Source organism: Populus alba, chromosome 9 (genome assembly GCF_005239225.2).
Source record: "Populus alba chromosome 9, ASM523922v2, whole genome shotgun sequence".
NCBI lineage: Eukaryota > Viridiplantae > Streptophyta > Magnoliopsida > Malpighiales > Salicaceae > Populus > Populus alba.
The window spans coordinates 8526422-8544663 of record NC_133292.1 but is presented as its reverse complement, the minus strand read 5'-3'; the positions used below and the strand labels follow the sequence as shown (position 1 = coordinate 8544663).

The following is an 18242-nucleotide window of genomic DNA, read 5'->3' as shown; positions in this document are numbered from 1 at the left end:
GGGACCAAACCCATGCAAAGCATGACGACCAGTTCTTTTCTCATCTTTTTTGGGCACATAAATTCTCCAAATCGTCTGTCTTTTTCTAATAATCTTTCTTCTCTAAAGATCATTTTCATGCATTAATTAGCTGTGCTGACATATAATTTTTCATAGAGCAGTACTTACTTTCATTAAGTTTTTGGATTTCGCAAAGGTGTTTTTCTCAACCCCTGTTCTAATTAATTTCATATTTAATTTTTTTATTATTATTAATATAGATATTTGAACAATTTATTTATACCTCGACTAATCACACAGATCATATAATAAATAATTATTTAAACCTCCAATAACTTTTAAATTTTATGAAACTCAAATAGATGAGCCAACCTGACGAGTTTATATTCTTTTTCTTTATTTCTTGTACCAATTCTAAAATAAAAGCCGCACCAATTTTTAAAGCCATATTGGAATAATCAAACCATTTTTTGGCTACACCTAACAATGCTAATTGTTTTGAGCCTATTTAAAAAATATAATTGTGATTATTTTTTTAAAATATTTTTTTACTTAGAAATATATTAAAATAATATTTTTTTTAAGAAAAATTATTTTTAAAATCATTACATCAAAATGATCTAAAAACATTAAAAAAAAAATTAATTTAAAGTAAAGAAAAAAAAAATTAAAATTTTTTCAAAAACTGTTTTTAAAACACAAAAATATTTTTTTTTTTCATTTCAAAAAACACATCATTATCATTCCCTGGTTTTGGTATCAAATTAACTCCACTGAAAGGGACATTAGAAACTAATTATTTGCTTGTTTATCGTGCTAAGTGACAGATTTTTAGAATTCCATATCTTGCTTTAATTTGGCCCCAAGAAGATTAAATGACAAAGAAAAACAATCACTAGTTTCATCACACAAGATATGGATATTTTAGTTTTTCGCTCTCCATCAAAATTGGAAGTTTTCCTAAGATAGATACACCAGGGGCCGGCAATTGTTTGCTGTCTTGATTTCCATTGTAAGAAATATGTGATGGGCTCTCACCCAATTCTTTGACATTCGAATCCAAGTTAGGTCACGAAGCACACCGTTGTTAAATCATGCAAAATCCTAGTGAGCTCAGGATTTGACAGGATAGGCTCATATGTAGGGAGTTGACAAGGCATCATTAGCACGTGCACAGCAGCCCGGCAGTTAATTTTAATTTTAGATATATTTAGATATATTTTAGATATATTTTTTTTTAAATAATTTTTAGATATTTTTTAATAATTTTAATATGTTAATGTAACAATATAAAAAAATATATTTAAAAAATATTTTTAATTGAAAAATACTTTTATAAAATCACAATATTGTATCAGTTATTAAACACTCACTTAAAGATAAAAAAAGGACTACTTCCATAAAGATGAGAAATTAAAAACCTTGCTAACCGTTTATATTCATGATCTACACTCTACAGCATTCACTTTCCCTATAGCTAGGGCTCTTCCATTTTACAATGGATCGTTAGCATTTTTGTTTGATGGAACGATCAATTGGTAACCTTAATGCACGTGTTACCGTCTCTCCTCTTTCTCAGGGAAAAAAAAACATATTTCTAGTTTTTTATATATATATATATATATATATATATATATATATATAGCAGTTATTTTCTATTTTGGTTGCTGTTAGCCTCACAATAACCTTCAGAAATAGCTAGAGTTGTTAAGTGTTTGAAAATGTAGTAACATTATTTTTTTAAAATGTTTTTTATTTTAAAATATATTAAAATAATATTTTTATTTTTTTTTAAAAATCATTTTTGATATTGATATATCAAAATAATCTAAAAACATCATAAATATATTAATTTAAAGTAAAAAAAAATATATTTAAATTTTTTTAAAAACACCTTCCAAGCCGTAGTGTCAAACACTGGTTAGATTTATACAAGATTATAATACATCCAAACATGATTTGTTTAATAAGCAAACTAAATCTGATATTTATATATTTAAATTGTGTTTTTAAATCATAGATTTAGATTCAAACTCTAAGGAATCCAGATTCTAATATCTATCAAACTTTTTTTCTTTAATTTTCAAAGAAAAATATTGGCAACATTCAAAATAAGCTTTAATGTAAAATAATTTTCAATCACCATATATATAAGAAAAAAAAACATTTTCATATGTCAATTTAAAAAAAAATGAAAATATCTCACCATTAAAAATTATATTAAATAATTTATAAATAATATATATATTAATAGTTAAATCATAATTTATCTTGGGCAATTAGTGCGATAGAGCTCTAATATAATCCCGGTGCAACAAGCAACCGCCTACTGATGCCCTGGGAGATTTTTAAAACTAATTAAAAATAAGAAAATCCATATATTGTTCGAACCATAATTGACAAATAGTCATGGTTCTTAAACTTCCTGCTAACTAAAAAGAGGGGGGGGGGGGGAACACTGCCTCCCCACTTTTATTCTCCCCGATGACTTGGAGCTTTAATTTAAAAAGTGAAATAATTCCAAGATATTTGGTGGCAGTATCTAACAATCTCAATTCGACCCCCAAATATCATGTGATTCTCAATTGAATCCTCAAAATGACAAAAATTGCATTACCCAATCAACCTTTCTAATAAAATTCATGAAAAAAATATCATTGTCTCAAGACAAATAGATCCTCATTTTTACGTATTATAAATACTAAGGCCAGGGCTAATTGGGTATATCCAATAGACAGGTGACCCAATTAGGAATGTTTTAGCTAGGAGGCCCCATTGAGCATTGTGTTGTAGTTAGAGGACATATGTGTTTTTTTGTTTGCCCTTTTTCATCAAGTAAAAATATCAATTAACTTTATTAAACGCACATTAATTAATTTGAATTTCATGATGAGGATTGGCATGTGATAATTGTAATTAGGAGATGATTATTTTTTATTCGGTTTGATTTTTTATAAAAAAAAAATAATTGAATAGAAATTTTTTTAAAAAAAAAAAATCGAACTTACCGGTTTCAAAAAACCGGTTTAAAGGTTGACTATTTTTTTCGATTTAGCTCGGTTTTTTTCGATTTGACTTAGTTTTTTTTCTAGTTTGCTCGTTTTTTTTTTGTTTGGGTTCAGTTTAGTTTTTTTGATTTCAAGTTTATAAAACTAAAACTAATCGAATCAATCAGTTTTTTTAAAATTTTAATTGGTTTTTTTTTTATGATTTGGCTTTTTTAATTATTTTTTTTGTTTAATTGATTTTTTAATTTTTTTTTTAATTGTAGGTGTAATATAGACAATTATTAAAGACTAATCTCCTTAAAACGTATTTATAGAGAACAATAAATCTTGACGTAACCTGCTGGAAATAATTCAGTCCCAGGGCCAGGAACACCCCCCCGTCGTCTGTCTGCAAAACATCGCTGGAGTCCAAACTTTCTGCTGCTCATATAAACCTGTAGTTTTCTGACAGGTCTTACACGGTTTGAATATAGTTCCAAGTTGACCCCTTAAAAAGGCACGTGCGTGGGGGATGAATAATATTTTAGAGAAATTAATATTTTTTTTTTTTATGTTTTTTCTGGTATATTTAGAAAAAATAAATAAATTCACTGGAATATTAGTTTTAAAATTTGAATCAAGGAGAGAAAAGGATGTCTTGTACTAACTAGCTAGCTTTTATAAATGCCTTTCCCAGTTTAAAAAAAAAGGTCCACCGCGTAAATCTTTCGGAACGTTTCGTTTTCGGCTTAGAAATTAAGAAGTTTCCTCAGAGAAGTGTGCGATTATTTAACTAGTCTTAGCTGGTTTTCTTCTTTTTCGGGAACTTCCGTCAATTGTTTCACCAAATATTAAAGGATAATTGTCAGCAATCTTATCAAGATACCACTACATATATATTCTTGATTTTTCTAATTAGGGTTTCAACTCTCCATTTATCTTGTTTTGGTCCTCCGACTTGACAATTTAGCAATGAAGAAGCGTCCATGGTGCTAGCTAACTTAATTATACGGCAAACTATCTGTTCGTTGTCTTAAGCAATTCGATTAAAAATCATGCTAGCCTAAAACATGAATGAGCCACGCAGAATCCGATACGTCCCCCCAAATCAACCAGGAAAGCAAAGTAATTAGAAAACTTTCTTCCCCGTCAGCTATAATGTCTAAATATCAAGCAACAACAGTCTCGATGGCCTAAAGTCTTGACTAAACTACAAAAATTCAGGTAATCCTAGGGTGAGTTTTCAAAAGAAGATAGCCGGCTAATGTTTTCATACTTTGGTGGTCACGGGCTGGCTCCTAAAAGTCGGTAGAAAATGGGAAAGAAAACAAAAGAATTTAGCTAGCACTACAAGTTTTGATCTCCCATAATCGTGTCGCTGTACCAGGTAAAATCGTTGCACAAACCCTTAGATTCACGTTGGTCCACCACATTACTTGTAGTTTTCTCATTTTAGTTGCTTATACAAATCAGTATCTTAGTGGTTGCCAGATTTTCACTGTTGAAAAGTGCTGGTGAGATCAGAGAATTCAATCCAAAATTCCCAGGCCATCGCCCTCTTAGTTTCTTTAACCAAAACTTAACTCGCACTTCTTTCGAGCTCACGGTCAGCTCCATATCTCGATCCCCGTTGATGTTGCCGCCTGTCCATTATTAGAAATCGTTCTCTTTGCTTTAAGTATTTGCCAATCTGATTGGAAGTTTCACTTTCCAAAGATCAGCCAAGATGGTCCCCTATACTATGAACCAAGGGTGGCCTGGCTGCACATGATCAATAATTCAAATCATCACATGCTTTCGAATAGTGAAACGCAACCTTTTCAGTCAAATCATCTCCCAAACTAACTTGAAGAGCTCAAACTGCTAATTTTCAAGCCCTATAAATGGAACTCCAGCATACAACCTGCCATTAATTGTCACACAGCACATATATAGCGAGGGAAACATATTTCGGAGGCATATAATTAAACCATAAGGTTCAAAAACGTACACGTCTAGCATGGGGAGAGAAAAAAAACCTGTAACCCTCTTTTCTCTTCTTCTTCTTCTTCTTCTTGGTTCTCTCTTGATAATCACCATGGGTATCGGCACAGAAGCTCGGCCTTTGAGTGGTTCAAGGCTGAATAAAGATGTTAATGTTGGAGGGATTGGAGGTCTTCTTGGAGGATTTTCTCTCCAAGCAGTGAAGAAGTCAGGACCGAGCCCAGGTATCGGTCATAAATACGAAGACTTTCAAACTCAAGGCGAGGCTACAAGGTCGGGTCCGAGTTCTGGTGAGGGACGCAAGCACGTTATTAATGGCAATAAACCGTAACAGCATTTTACGTTCCTAGCCAATTAATGGGATGAAGATCTTCAATTTTTTTTAGGATATATAGGCAGGGGAGAAGATCATATTATCAATTTCTTCTTCGTTTTTCGGTACAGTAGTTTTCACATATTGTTTTTGTAATTTTTAACATTTACTTATGACATGTAATTAAGGTAATTAATTAACCAAGTAATTAAATTTGATTTTAGTTAGAGGAACTCGAACTTTTCAGTGAAGTGTATTGCTTCTACATCCGGGTGTGCTGCTGCGTGGGTATGGATGGCACGAACACGAGCTGATGCAACTGAAATTTGAGAATACAAACACGAAGTGGTCAAGTTTTTGTCCTAACAATTCTTCTATTTTAATCGTCTTTATTTTTCTTCTCAATTAGTAGACTTTCCAACAATTTATTTGGCAACGTTCGGCTAAATGTCTTTTTTAGAATAAAAAATGGTTAATCGGTTAAAAACGACCGAGTTATTAATCAACGTGGAATCATGAGTCTCTGTAACTTAATTTCTTTTATTTTAACCTGGGCCTTCAGCTTTTTTTATCAACGATGTCAATTTTCCGTCTAGCTGATCACATGTAAGAGGCACGAAAAATATCACAGCATTTTTCGAGGAGAGACACTTACCAACCTGCCTTGTGCAGTGGAGGGTGAAACTTTACTGTTCAGATGAACAGTAAACTCTTCAATATTTACATGAATAATGAAGTTATTTTTTACTATTTCAGCTTAATCGGGTCCGGTCCAAAGCTAAATACATTAAACAGGGTTTCAATTTGATTAAAAAAAAATTTAATTTAATTTTTATTTTAATTATGTTTTATTCAAAAAATTAGAAGAAGATCGCTAGATGGGGTAGCGTAGCATTTGTAGAATTTGATCACAATCCCAATTTTGTTCTCGATGATATTTTACCTGATATTATTGTGCGCTTAAGAAACCAAAAAAACTATAGTCATTGTCAGATGAATTTCTTACGTGATGAAATTATAGATCATTTAATGGAACAATAAAAAATATTTGATATCAGTATTATTTATTTCATGATGTAATAGCAATAGTTAAATCTACAATATTTAAATTAAAAAACCATCAGTGTGTGTGTATTTTAATTATTTCATAACCTCAATTTGAAAAGAATTATTTTAACCAAACACATTAAATTATTTTTTGTTCAACCTTAATTTCAACCACAGTTTTAACTAAATATATATAAATATCAAACCAACCTCAATCAAAAAATATTTTTTATAAAATAATTTTTTTTCAAAGCATAACTTAAAAAGTTACCACAATATCAAATATAAATGTTATTTAGAGATCGGTCAATGAGATGGAAGGATGCTTCCTGGTAAAAAAAAAAAAATGGTTCATGACCTAAATAAAAAATAAAATAAAAACGAAGGACTAGTTTTCTAGTGACCAATAGTTTATTATAGTTTTCAATCAATTAACTATAAAATATTCGGTTGATTAGAGTGCTCTTTGTTAATTCGCTCTTGTATTAGATACTTAGACTTTGTACTATAAATTACAATGATTGACATCTCCATTATATGAAATGGACATTAAATAATAATAACTATCAAACTCTTTCTTAGGACTCTTTTTAATTGCAAAATACTGGCATACGCGCACGAGTATCTAAATGATATTTACAAAGAAAAATAAATTAAATATAATAAGATCTTTGTATAAGTATCACAATTCATGTTCTCCAAATAAAATACAGTAATGATATAAAATTTAATTAAAATTATTTTATGAGTGTAATTCAAAAAAAAAAAAAACACAGCGTCACTCTGATGTAAAGGAGTCTTATGTGATTGTGAAAACATTCCAAGCCAAGTAACCCACCTTGAAAAACGGTGATATTGGAGCACCGCTACTACTATGCAAGTCGTGATGGTTTGGTAGAACCCTAAATTAGCTGGAATAAATTAATGCAATAAATTCAGCCATTATTTATGGCATTAATTGCACCTCCAAATTTTGCTCTGAAAAATGTGAAGACTTGGCAGGCTTTTTGCAAAGCGTGATGTGAAGTTTTGAGCAAACATTGATAACTTCTTTGAGGTATCCTCGAATTATTGAAGGTGAACTGTACTAGGGTGCACGGCCTGACAGCTTTTTTGAGGTACCTGAAGATGATCTTTGTTCCAGAACAGCCACCAGCTATGAAAATTAATTTTTTTTGAAGATATTAGTTGTAAGAGCTTTGAAGAGATTTGTTTCAAGTGAAAAATGAAAGTGTTTTTTAAAAATAAAAAAGGAAAAATACTTTTTTGACTTTAAAGTTAATATTTTTTATTGACCAGAATTTAATTTTTTTTTACTAACTTTCCATATATTTGTCAAATATGGAAAAGTAAAGAAAATAATTTCCAAGAAAATAAATTCCTGAAAACAAATAGGACCTTAAAGTGGTTTTGCTTTTTAAACGAGCCAAGTGGGCTCTAATAATATAGCAACGAGCGGTAGGAATGCAATGAAAAACATGAAATTTCAGTCTTCAACAAAATAGTGTTTTCAAAGCAGATAATGATAAGTCCACATATAAAAATCACACTAATTTTATAACCAAACACTTCAATTAAATTGTTCCATACTAAACTCAGTTAGAAACACTTAGCCAAACGGGCTCATAATGGTTATTTTTCTAACCGGACTGAAGAAATATACGTGGTCTGGATGCGAGAAAACAAATGATATTAAAATAAAATAAAATAATGCTCAATATATTGAAACTGATGGAATATTCATGCCTGCAACAGTAGTTAATTCTTATAAAGAAATTATGTGTTTTTTAATCTGTTATGGCTTGATCTTATCCACTTTAATTTAATATGATTTTTTAAAAAATATTTTGGTATTGTTATATAATATGATTTTTAAAAATATTTTTTTATTTGAAATTATATTATAATTATTATTCTTATATGTTTTTTAAGATTAATTTATCAAAATTATTGAGAAAAAAAACTTTAATTTAGTAACGAAAGTAACATCTTCTCACTGAAATAAATGTCCTTTATATGGAGCTCCACAAATTGAAAAAATTTTCCCTTTTCGCCACGACAGAATAGTGCATGGCCCACCCCCGCTTTCTGGCACTAAAGACATTGGTCCCCATGTTTCTGCATGTTTCTTCATCTTTTTATAAAAAAATTATATTTGAATCCATTTATCACAATGATATTTAAATGTTTATTCAATTATATTATTTTTTAAAAAAAAATTAATTTTTTTTTATAAATGTTATTAATTTTTTATGAATAATTATATTTTTTTTAATAGGTGGATGTTTAAAAATAATATACTTATTAAAACACTTTTAAAAAATATATATAAAAATATTTTATCACTACGGCACATCAATAAATGCCGTGGCTTGTCCCATCAGCAAACAGTGATCCAGGACCAAGTTTTGTTCGTAGCAAATGAGTTCATGGTTTGTGACTGCATTTCAATTCTTATACCCAAATAAGATGTTAAAAATAGATTATACTCTAACCTTCTAAAAGGATAAAAACAATCACGCTAGAGCACATCATGATTCATCTCAATAAGTAACAGTCTCTGTAGATCTACCTATCACTAAAAACTTTGAGTGTAGCTCCTTATAAATGCTATATATATCTGCATCCTTTCTTTCCATGCTCACCACTCATTCCCCAACTGATCGAGTCCTCTCCTGTTCATCAATCTCTTCCGCCTCTCTGCCTGTCAAAACAACCCGGAAGAGAAAAATGGTTTCCGAGTCTCTTGGCCATCTCTTCCTTGTTTCTTTCCCAGCCCAAGGCCATGTAAATCCTTTACTTAGACTTGGAAAAATTCTTGCCTCCAAAGGCTTCCTTGTCACCTTCTCCACTACAGAAACCACTGGCGAACAGATGAGAAAAGCCAGTGGCATCATAGATACGATGACCCCGTTCGGTGATGGCTTTATCCGGTTTGAATTCTTTGCAGATGGATGGGAAGAGGACGATCCTAGGCGCCGAGACCTTGATCAATACTTACTTCAACTCGAGCTTGTTGGTAAACAAGTAATTCCTCAAATGATCAAGAAAAATGCAGAGCAAGGGCGGCCTGTTTGTTGCCTCATAAACAACCCTTTCATTCCTTGGGTTACAGATGTGGCCACAAGTCTAGGTCTCCCTTCTGCAATGCTTTGGATTCAATCCTGCGCTTGTTTTGCCTCATATTACCATTACTATCACGGTACTGTACCTTTCCCTGATGAGGAGCACCCCGAGATAGATGTCCAGTTACCATGCAACGTGCCTCTCCTAAAACATGATGAAGTGCCTAGTTTCTTACATCCTACAACTCCTTATGCTATCTTGAGGAGGGCTATTTTAGGTCAGTACAAAAATCTTGACAAGCCATTTTGCATCCTGATGGAAACATTCGAAGAGCTTGAACCAGAGCTTATCAAGCACGTGTCTGAAATCTTCCCCATCAAGGCCGTTGGGCCACTATTCAGAAATGCCAAGGCACCACAGACAACGGTCCATGGAGACTTCCTGAAGGCAGATGATTGCATCGAATGGCTTGACACAAAGCCACCTTCATCAGTTGTTTATGTGTCTTTCGGTAGTATCATACAATTGAAGCAAGATCAATGGAACGAGATCGCTTATGGGTTATTGAATTCGGGCGTCTCCTTCTTGTTAGTTATGAAACCAGCCCACAAAGGTGCAGGACATGACCTCCCTGTTCTGCCAGATGGGTTCTCGAAGAAAGCAGGAGACAGGGGCAACGTGGTGCACTGGAGTCCTCAAGAGAAGGTTTTAGCTCACCCATCAGTTGCGTGCTTTGTAACACATTGTGGGTGGAACTCTACTATGGAAGCACTCACATCAGGCATGCCAGTGGTGGCTTTCCCTCAATTGGGTGATCAAGTAACTAACGCAAAATATATGGTCGACATCTTTAAGGTTGGTGTGAGAATGAGCCGCGGACAAGCAGAGAACAAACTGATTACTCGTGATGAGATAGAGAAATGCTTGTTGGAGGCCACAGGGGGACCTAAGGCAGTGGAAATGAAGGAGAATGCAATGAAATGGAAGGAGGCAGCGGAGGCAGCAGTGGCTGAGGGTGGTTCCTCCGACCGGAATATACGATATTTTACGGACGATATTGTAAAAGCGAATGAGTCTGAGATTGCTGGGAAGTGCATTGGTTCTAATGAGTTTCCAGTGGCGGTAGTGGTGAAGTCCAACGATAAAGTGGCTGAACTGGTGGGGTCATCGGCATGAGGAGATTTGCTATATATATGCAGTGAACATGTAACGGGTTTAATCCAGTACTGTTAGTATGATGAAATTAATTACTCTTGTTATGTAGTTGTCTACTTTTTACTTCCTTTAATTAGCTATTAATAACATACAGTGAAGGCCAAATGCCATATAAAGGCCATATGTATGGTTGTTGTTAATTTGCAAGTATCTAATTAATAAGAATTTGATCTTGGGCTTTGACCTACTCAGTTCTGGTGGCCAACAATGGCAATGTTATATTTTCCGGCAAGAGTTAAACCATAAAATTAGCTCGATTTCTTTTTAGTTGGTCATGATCAAAGATACAGCACACAGAACCTCAACTACACATTCATTTAATTTAATTAGAAACGGAGCCTAACCCATCTAGCAGAACGTGTTCCTTCTTCTCAAGCCACGAGACAGTCCTCATCGCCATCTCCTCATGCTGTGATTCGTTTTGGTCTAGCTGCTCACCAGCAGCTATGGCGTAAACTTTGTTATGCTAACTCTGTCTACACTTCCTATTTTAGTTGGACTTGAAACTGAGCATTTGATTTTATCTAATTTGGTCTGGATCTGTTACTTCATGTTTAACCAAGCTTTTAGACATTTGAATTATGGATGTGCTTTGAAATTACTGCTGATCCGTGGAGATGTTCCATTATGGATGCTTGGTGAAATGCAACGAGAATTATGAAATCATTGCTGATGATACAGAAGATGCAGACAGTACTTTTGTTTTTTCGGACACTGCTAGCTACGTACTACTACGGTCCTTAATGACACTACCTGGTAGGAGTTTTCCTGCATTGAACAAACAATGGCATGGTTTTGATTTTGCTTTTTCCAGCATTCTTGTGTTTCTTGGTTGAACAAGTATGCTGCTTCGAATTCTTTTGTCTTCCTCTAAAACTGCTTTGGTGGCTGACATGGGTAGATGGAGCAATGGAATCTGGCTCTGGTCCCTACAATTAATGGCGCAGATCTCTTTTTCATTTTGAACAAGAACAACTATTACTTTTATCATCCTTGCTGGAATCCAAGCCAATGTTCTGCCACAAGATGGATAAGAAAATCTGGACCCTCAACAATGATGGCCTCTTCAGTGTAAAATCTTGCTCCAAAATGATAGACCAGTTACTCTACGGTGGAGCCAAACCATTCTAATCTTCTGTTTGGATAAAACTAACCCCACCAAAAGTGCAGCTTTTCCTTTGGCTCCTTGTCCAAGACAAAGTAACCACAAGAGATTTCCTATTTCAACGCGACTACCTCTCCCTTCAGGAGTCAAGATGTGCTTTCTGCAATAAAAGCTTGGAATCTTCAAGTCACCTCTTCATTCACTGCCACTTCTCTTGGAATATATGGATGAAACTGCTTTCTAATCGGGGCTTTTGCAGTGTTTTTCCAAAATCTGTTGATGATATGTGCTACCAATGGTCTTCTATGGTTAAAGGCAAGCAACAAAATCTCTCATGGCAACTTCTTTTCTCATGCGTTGTTTGGAATCTTTGGCTTCATCGAAATGATGTTATTTTTAATGACGCTGCCCCTAACCATCAAATCTGTTTCTCCATGGTGCGCCAAAGTATTGCTTTATGGCTGAGGCTTGACTCCAACTCTTTCGAGCTTAACATAGAGAATGTTTAGTCGGGAGGAGTTGGTTTCTTTTGATTTGTCTGTTCTTCTTTTGCTGTTATCCCCTGTTTCATGCAACAGTTTTTGTGCTTTCCTTTCCTCTGCTTGTTTTTCTGATGTAAGTTAGGCTACTATCTTTGTAGCTTTTTCCTTTTAATAAAATTTCGACTATTAACAAAAAAAAAAAAAAAAGTATGCTGCTTCGATTCTTTGTCTTTCGTAGATCCTTGGTCTCAGCATATTTGTTCTGGTTTTCTTGTATTTCTATAATAAGATGTTTTAATACATTTTATTGCCTGTCCGAAAACAATTCTAGCACTGCTCAGTGCTAGTTCTCGAAAAAGAGAAAATATGAAGCTTTTTATTGAGCTAATAATAATCGCTACGGTATTTGAGCTTGGTCATAGAACCTTCAACAAATAATATTTTTTTTTCGTTTGGTGAAAAAAATAAAATCAATGCCTTTTTTTTTCTCGTTGAACTATAGATCTCGTTCAATTAAATCTTTCCATTGTGTTTACGTTCTTTTCAATCAGATCCTTTTTCTAAATTGGGAATAAGACTTTCATCTTCATTTTAATTATTTTTTTTAGCCAAATAGCACCTTAATGTGTCTAAGTAATTAACCAATTAACTATTTTTTTAGCCAAAAAGCCTGTTATCTAATTTTATTTCATTAGTTGTTAGTTAATGTACTTTTTCATAGAGTTTTTTAATCGAATGATGATATTGTAATGATCACACACTTGATGTTTTGTTAAAAAACAAAAAAACCACCAAAAAAAAGTAACAGTACCCCAAAATTAAACAAAAAAGAAGCTGGAAACATTATATATATATATATATATATATATATATATATATATATCTGCTAGCTAGGTAGAAGTTTATATGTTGTTATGATAAAAAGAATGAAATTTAAAAAAATAAAAAACAAATATTATTTTAATATATTTTTAAATAAAAAATACTTTGAATAACAATCAACAGCTATCATATACCATTAAATTTGATTTTTTTTTTTATTAATGTAACTTGTTTGGGTTGAACATTAAAAAAGATGTATAAACTCTATTCTCAATATCATTTTCTAAAAATATGAGAATTATAGTCAGTAATTATCGTAATTAGATTTTAAATTAAAAGGGGAAGGATATATATCTTGTTACGAGTCACCTATGTTGTACCACCACATTTTAATCTCCCAGTAACCCTCCCTTTTTTTTAACCATCATTATTTTCACTTTTACTGCCTCCAATCGAACTAGAATTATCCTCAACACCTCTGTAGTCTGTCATCTCTACCACCTTTGCTAGTCCTGTAATTTGCAACATCACCATCTGCTGTATCAGCATTAACTATATATTATGAATGCTACCTACCCACTCGTTCTTATCTTCATCTAAAAATTTAAATTTATTTTCATATGATAAAATATAATCGTCGAACTTAACTCCAACTATTTTGATCGATTAACTTGATAGGACATAGTACGAGCATAATACAATATTAGTTATGAAGGCTAATTATTTGGTCAATGGTCAAAGAACTGCATATGTAAATCGTGCGCTCTAATTGCTGTTGGGTACTGTTTATTGTATACTAATCATTCTTGTTTATTGATAATCATCAACAAAACCTAGGGAAAAGCTTCGTTTATAAATTAATCATGAACGTCAAGCATATACAAGTTTCATTCAATAGAAACACAATTAAGCATAGGATTAATTAATCATTTGTGAGCAAGGGGGTGTGTGTGTAAGCAACTAAGCACGAAGGAATGCGTGCATGCATGCGATGGCGCAAAAACGCGCGCAATGAAAAAAGGTGGTGGGGGATCGAGGGTGTCAAGCTCCTCGATAGTTGCTCCCAGTATAATGATCAGGCAACAGCTAGAAAGCATAATATATAGCTGTGAGCAAGCGACGGTAATTATAGGAGGCAAGTGAAGTGAAATGGGTTGATATTTGGTTCGTTATACAGCAAAAAAAGCAAGTTAAGGGCGGTTTCTGCTCGGAAACATGAACAGTGGAGGTTGTCCGCAGAGAAAGAGAAGAGGAAAATAAAGGAGGTGAAAGTTGATCAGCGGTAACGGTGTTGTTGTTGACGGTGGAAGAATAGGAGAATTGGTTGTGGTTTGCGAAGGACGCTGCTGTTTGTTTTTCCTTTTTCTCTGTATTTTCCTTCTGCCTTTCGTTTGCAATCTCTTCTCCCTCCCTCTATTTTTCTATTCTTCTCCATTTGTTCTCTAGCGGTGGCGGCGCTGCTGGTGGCGGCTGGTGATGGTTTGCAGCGAGGAACGGTTCTTCTTTCAAACGAGGTGGTTGTGCAATGGGGAACTGTTGCGCCGGTCGACGGTTCTTCTTCTGTGTGTTTTTCCCTCGTTTTATTTCTGTTGTAACTCTTCTCTGTCTTTGTTTTCTTCCTCTTCTCTAGTTTTTGTCCCTTCTTTTTTTTTTGGTTCTTTCCCCGTTGTCTCTTCTTGTTTTGTTCTCAAGTATCCTTGTTTATTTCTCTCTTTTGTTCTTCTTTTTCTTTCTCTCTCTATAATTTAACTCGTATTTTTTTGCCGTCCCCTGCTCCTCTCTCTCCCCTGATATTTATAAGGGAAGCTACTACCCCTATCCAGTCATGGTGTAAGGATAGGATGGCTGGGACAACCTCTATACAACCGCCCCAAAAGTTGCCTGCAGGGCATCTTTCTCTTGGCTTTTTCATCATGGTGGTAAACCATAAGCGGGTATGGGTTGTGTTTGGGTTTTAGGTTTTTGGGAGAGAGAGGGAGTGAGGTAAACGGACGCTGCAAAGGAGGGGAAGAAAACTCTTCTTTCCTCACCTTTGCTAGTAAGGGAAGAAGAAGACAGCTAATACCGTTCAAAACAACATTATTTTAGACCTTTTTATAAACAATGCATAAAACAATGTTTCATTTAAAAAAAAATAACGCTAAAATATGTTAATTTTCAAAATCAAATTTTTATTTTTTATTTGTTCAATCAAATCTTCAGTTGTAATTTTAATTTTAAGAATTAATTCAATTATATTTCTACCAAAATCATATATCAGTTTTAAAAATTGACCGTCTTTTTTACTTTAGTTTTTAGTATCGAATATTTAACAAATATTTAATGATATTTGAAAATAAAACTTTTATTTTTAAAATATCTAATTTAATTTAATTACCATAATAAAAAAAAATAAGATGACATTTAACAAATAAAACCTTCAAAATAATTTGTAACCGGAAAATCTTTTAATTCTACAAGCACGGCTATTACTGTGCAAGCTGTGATCATTCTAGTGGCGTGGAAGCCTAAATTAAATAACTATAATGAATATAAAATAATTAATAGCAAGGTTTAGCAACAGAATGCTCAAACTTTGAGTTTATATATATATAGAAAAAAAGTCTTTTTTCACTATATAATTATAAGAAATTAGAGCTGTTAGAGCTCAACATTCATCAAAGAAAGCTGGCCTTGCTCTGTTTACTTGGGTTGAGTGTTGAAATCACCGTCCGCCGAGAGTTTGGGACCGGTAGCTATACTACTCTCTTTCTGGGTGGTTTTCCCTTGACCGCATTTTTTTTTTTTTTTTTTTTGTGTGGAATAAAAGGGGCAATACTTGAGCCCATCCAGGGAGGGACGCCACCTGTCATGTTAGCAAAAAAAAAAAAAAAAATACCCCTCCTCCAATAATCTTATTTATGCAATAATTTTTTTAAAAAATTTAAATTTATTAAAAATTAAATTTTATAATTTATTTTTTCTGAGATTATACTAGCATCAATTCCTCACTCTTTAATTTAACAATATCATTTAATTACGCAATCTAGCTGTATTTTTTATGAATTGTTTTGATGGGATAATAATAAAAATAAACAAATATATATTATTTTTAATTTATTTTTTAAAATATGATTTAAAAAAAAAATCTTTATTACCGTATCAAGTATAATAAAGTGTACCGAGATTTTTTAAAATAAAATATACCAATCAGAATCTCTTATTAATGAAAATGGATCATCCGACTTGTGGTGCTGTTAAAAAAAAAAAGGTATCAAAATAATAAGAGTGAGAGTGTGAGACTACTCGACCAATTAAAAAAAAAAATGAATATCTTTTCAACGAAAATGATTACCACTTTTAATTTTTTCTTATTCTCTTTCTTCATGATGATGATTAACAATTTTTCTAACCGGACCGGAGAAATATACGTGGCCTGGATGTGGGAAAACCGATGCTATTAAAATAAAATAAAATAATGCTTAATATATTGATACTGATGGAATAATTCATGCCTGCAACGCTAGTTAATTCTCTAAAGCAAAGAAAATGAGTTGAACTCCCTTTTTCTATGAAATTATGTGTTTTTTTAATCTTTTATGGCTTAATCTAGTCCAGTTCTTGGTATTGTTATATAATCTGATTTTTAAAAAATATTTTTTATTTGAAAATATTTAAAATTATTATTTTTATATCTATATTTTAACATTAATTTATCAAAATTATTGAAAAAAAACTTTAATTTAATAACGAAAGTAATATTTTTCACTGAAAATAAATGTCCTTTCTATGGAGCCCACAAATTGAAAATGTTTTCACTGTTTCACTACCGACGGAAACGGAAACCTCTTTGCATGTGTTTCACTTTTCAGCACCAAACATTAATGGTTTCCCACCAGCAATCAGTAATCCAGGACCACGTTTTGTTCGTAGCAAATAAGTTAAAAGTTTTGTGACTGCATTTTATTTTATTTTATTTTTTATTAATACAAGTATACAAATTAATTTACACATATTCAATTAATTAAGATGTTTAAAATAAAATATTGTTAAAAAAATTCCTAAATTTCTGGTGTTCTGCCTGTAGATTGTTTCAATCATTTCTGGTGTGATTGGAATAGCTTTAATTTTTTTTTAATTTTAAGGTATATCATTAATATTTTTTATATATATAATTTTGATATATTAATATATATAAAAAAAAAACTTTGAAAAAACTATTTTTTTGGTGGATGAGAGTCAATGACGTGTTTGAAAAGTAATGAATGAGAGCAACATTTACCAAACTTCGAAGACATGACATGAAGGACAACGCAATTTCAAAATGTGTTTCGTGACTAATATAAAAACAAGTTAATTTAAGAATAGTCCGATATAGAGTATAAATAGATTCCTGTTAAAAAAAATAGAAAAGGGAAACTCTAGAAATTCTAGGTGTTTATGAATTAATTAGTAATGTTTATTAGTTATTTTTTGAGTGTTTTTTTAAATAGATATAAGTAAGAGAGAGAAATTCTTTATGAATATATTTTTTATCACTTTTGATAAATTATAAGTTTTTATTTTGTTTTTTATTGTATCTGTATTTTTATTAATACGGATCTGAAAAATAATTAATAGGATGTTATTAGTTATTTATTGAATACGATGAATTTTTTTATAAATAACTTGACATGACCTGATAAAAAAATTTGGATTGATTTGAGTAAATCAAATAAAAACTCAGCCTTTAATCTCTTGATTTTTTATTTTCAAAATAAAACTATTTTTTAAAAATGACCAACCATTGTTGATATTCATCATCCATCACCCACCATTGATTTAATTGGCACTCTCCTACAATCACAACCTCAATTCTAGCTAGCAAATCATCTGCAACAAAATGCGGTGATTGTAAAGAGAAACTAGTGTTTATCTTAGGACTACCTGTCCTTCAAATTCGGGACTTGAAACAATGTTCACCAACTAAATTGAATTGCTCTACCATTACTCTATCTGTTTATTTGCATGCCCACAGATTCATCACCATAATTACAAGACTATCATGGGATGTTTTGAAACTCGATCGTTGAAGATACTCATGGGATATATGTTACCTTGCTTGTGTTGCTTGTAAATTGTAATTTTATGTTTTAGGCATTAGCCCCGTCGTTCATGATAAAAAACAAAAAGAAAAAGGAAAGAAAGAGTGGCGATGGGTATGTTTTCTTATCCATCCAAAACAATTTCGTTTTTCGAACATG

General features: G+C 32.3%; 1 protein-coding gene across 1 annotated transcript; it reads left to right on the top strand.

The window, feature by feature from the left end:
* The first annotated feature begins 8958 nt into the window (after positions 1-8958).
* LOC140955945 (gallate 1-beta-glucosyltransferase 84A24-like) lies at positions 8959-10801 on the top strand. Its single transcript, XM_073411325.1, has one exon. It carries the CDS (start codon positions 8968-8970, stop codon positions 10570-10572), a length of 1605 nt encoding a protein of 534 aa, XP_073267426.1. The 5' UTR covers positions 8959-8967; the 3' UTR covers positions 10573-10801.
* Positions 10802-18242: the final 7441 nt, after the last annotated feature.

Bases quoted from the DNA above. Each gene is read 5' to 3' on its own strand.
- LOC140955945 (XM_073411325.1), top strand. From the start codon at position 8,968: ATGCTCACCACTCATTCCCCAACTGATCGAGTCCTCTCCTGTTCATCA.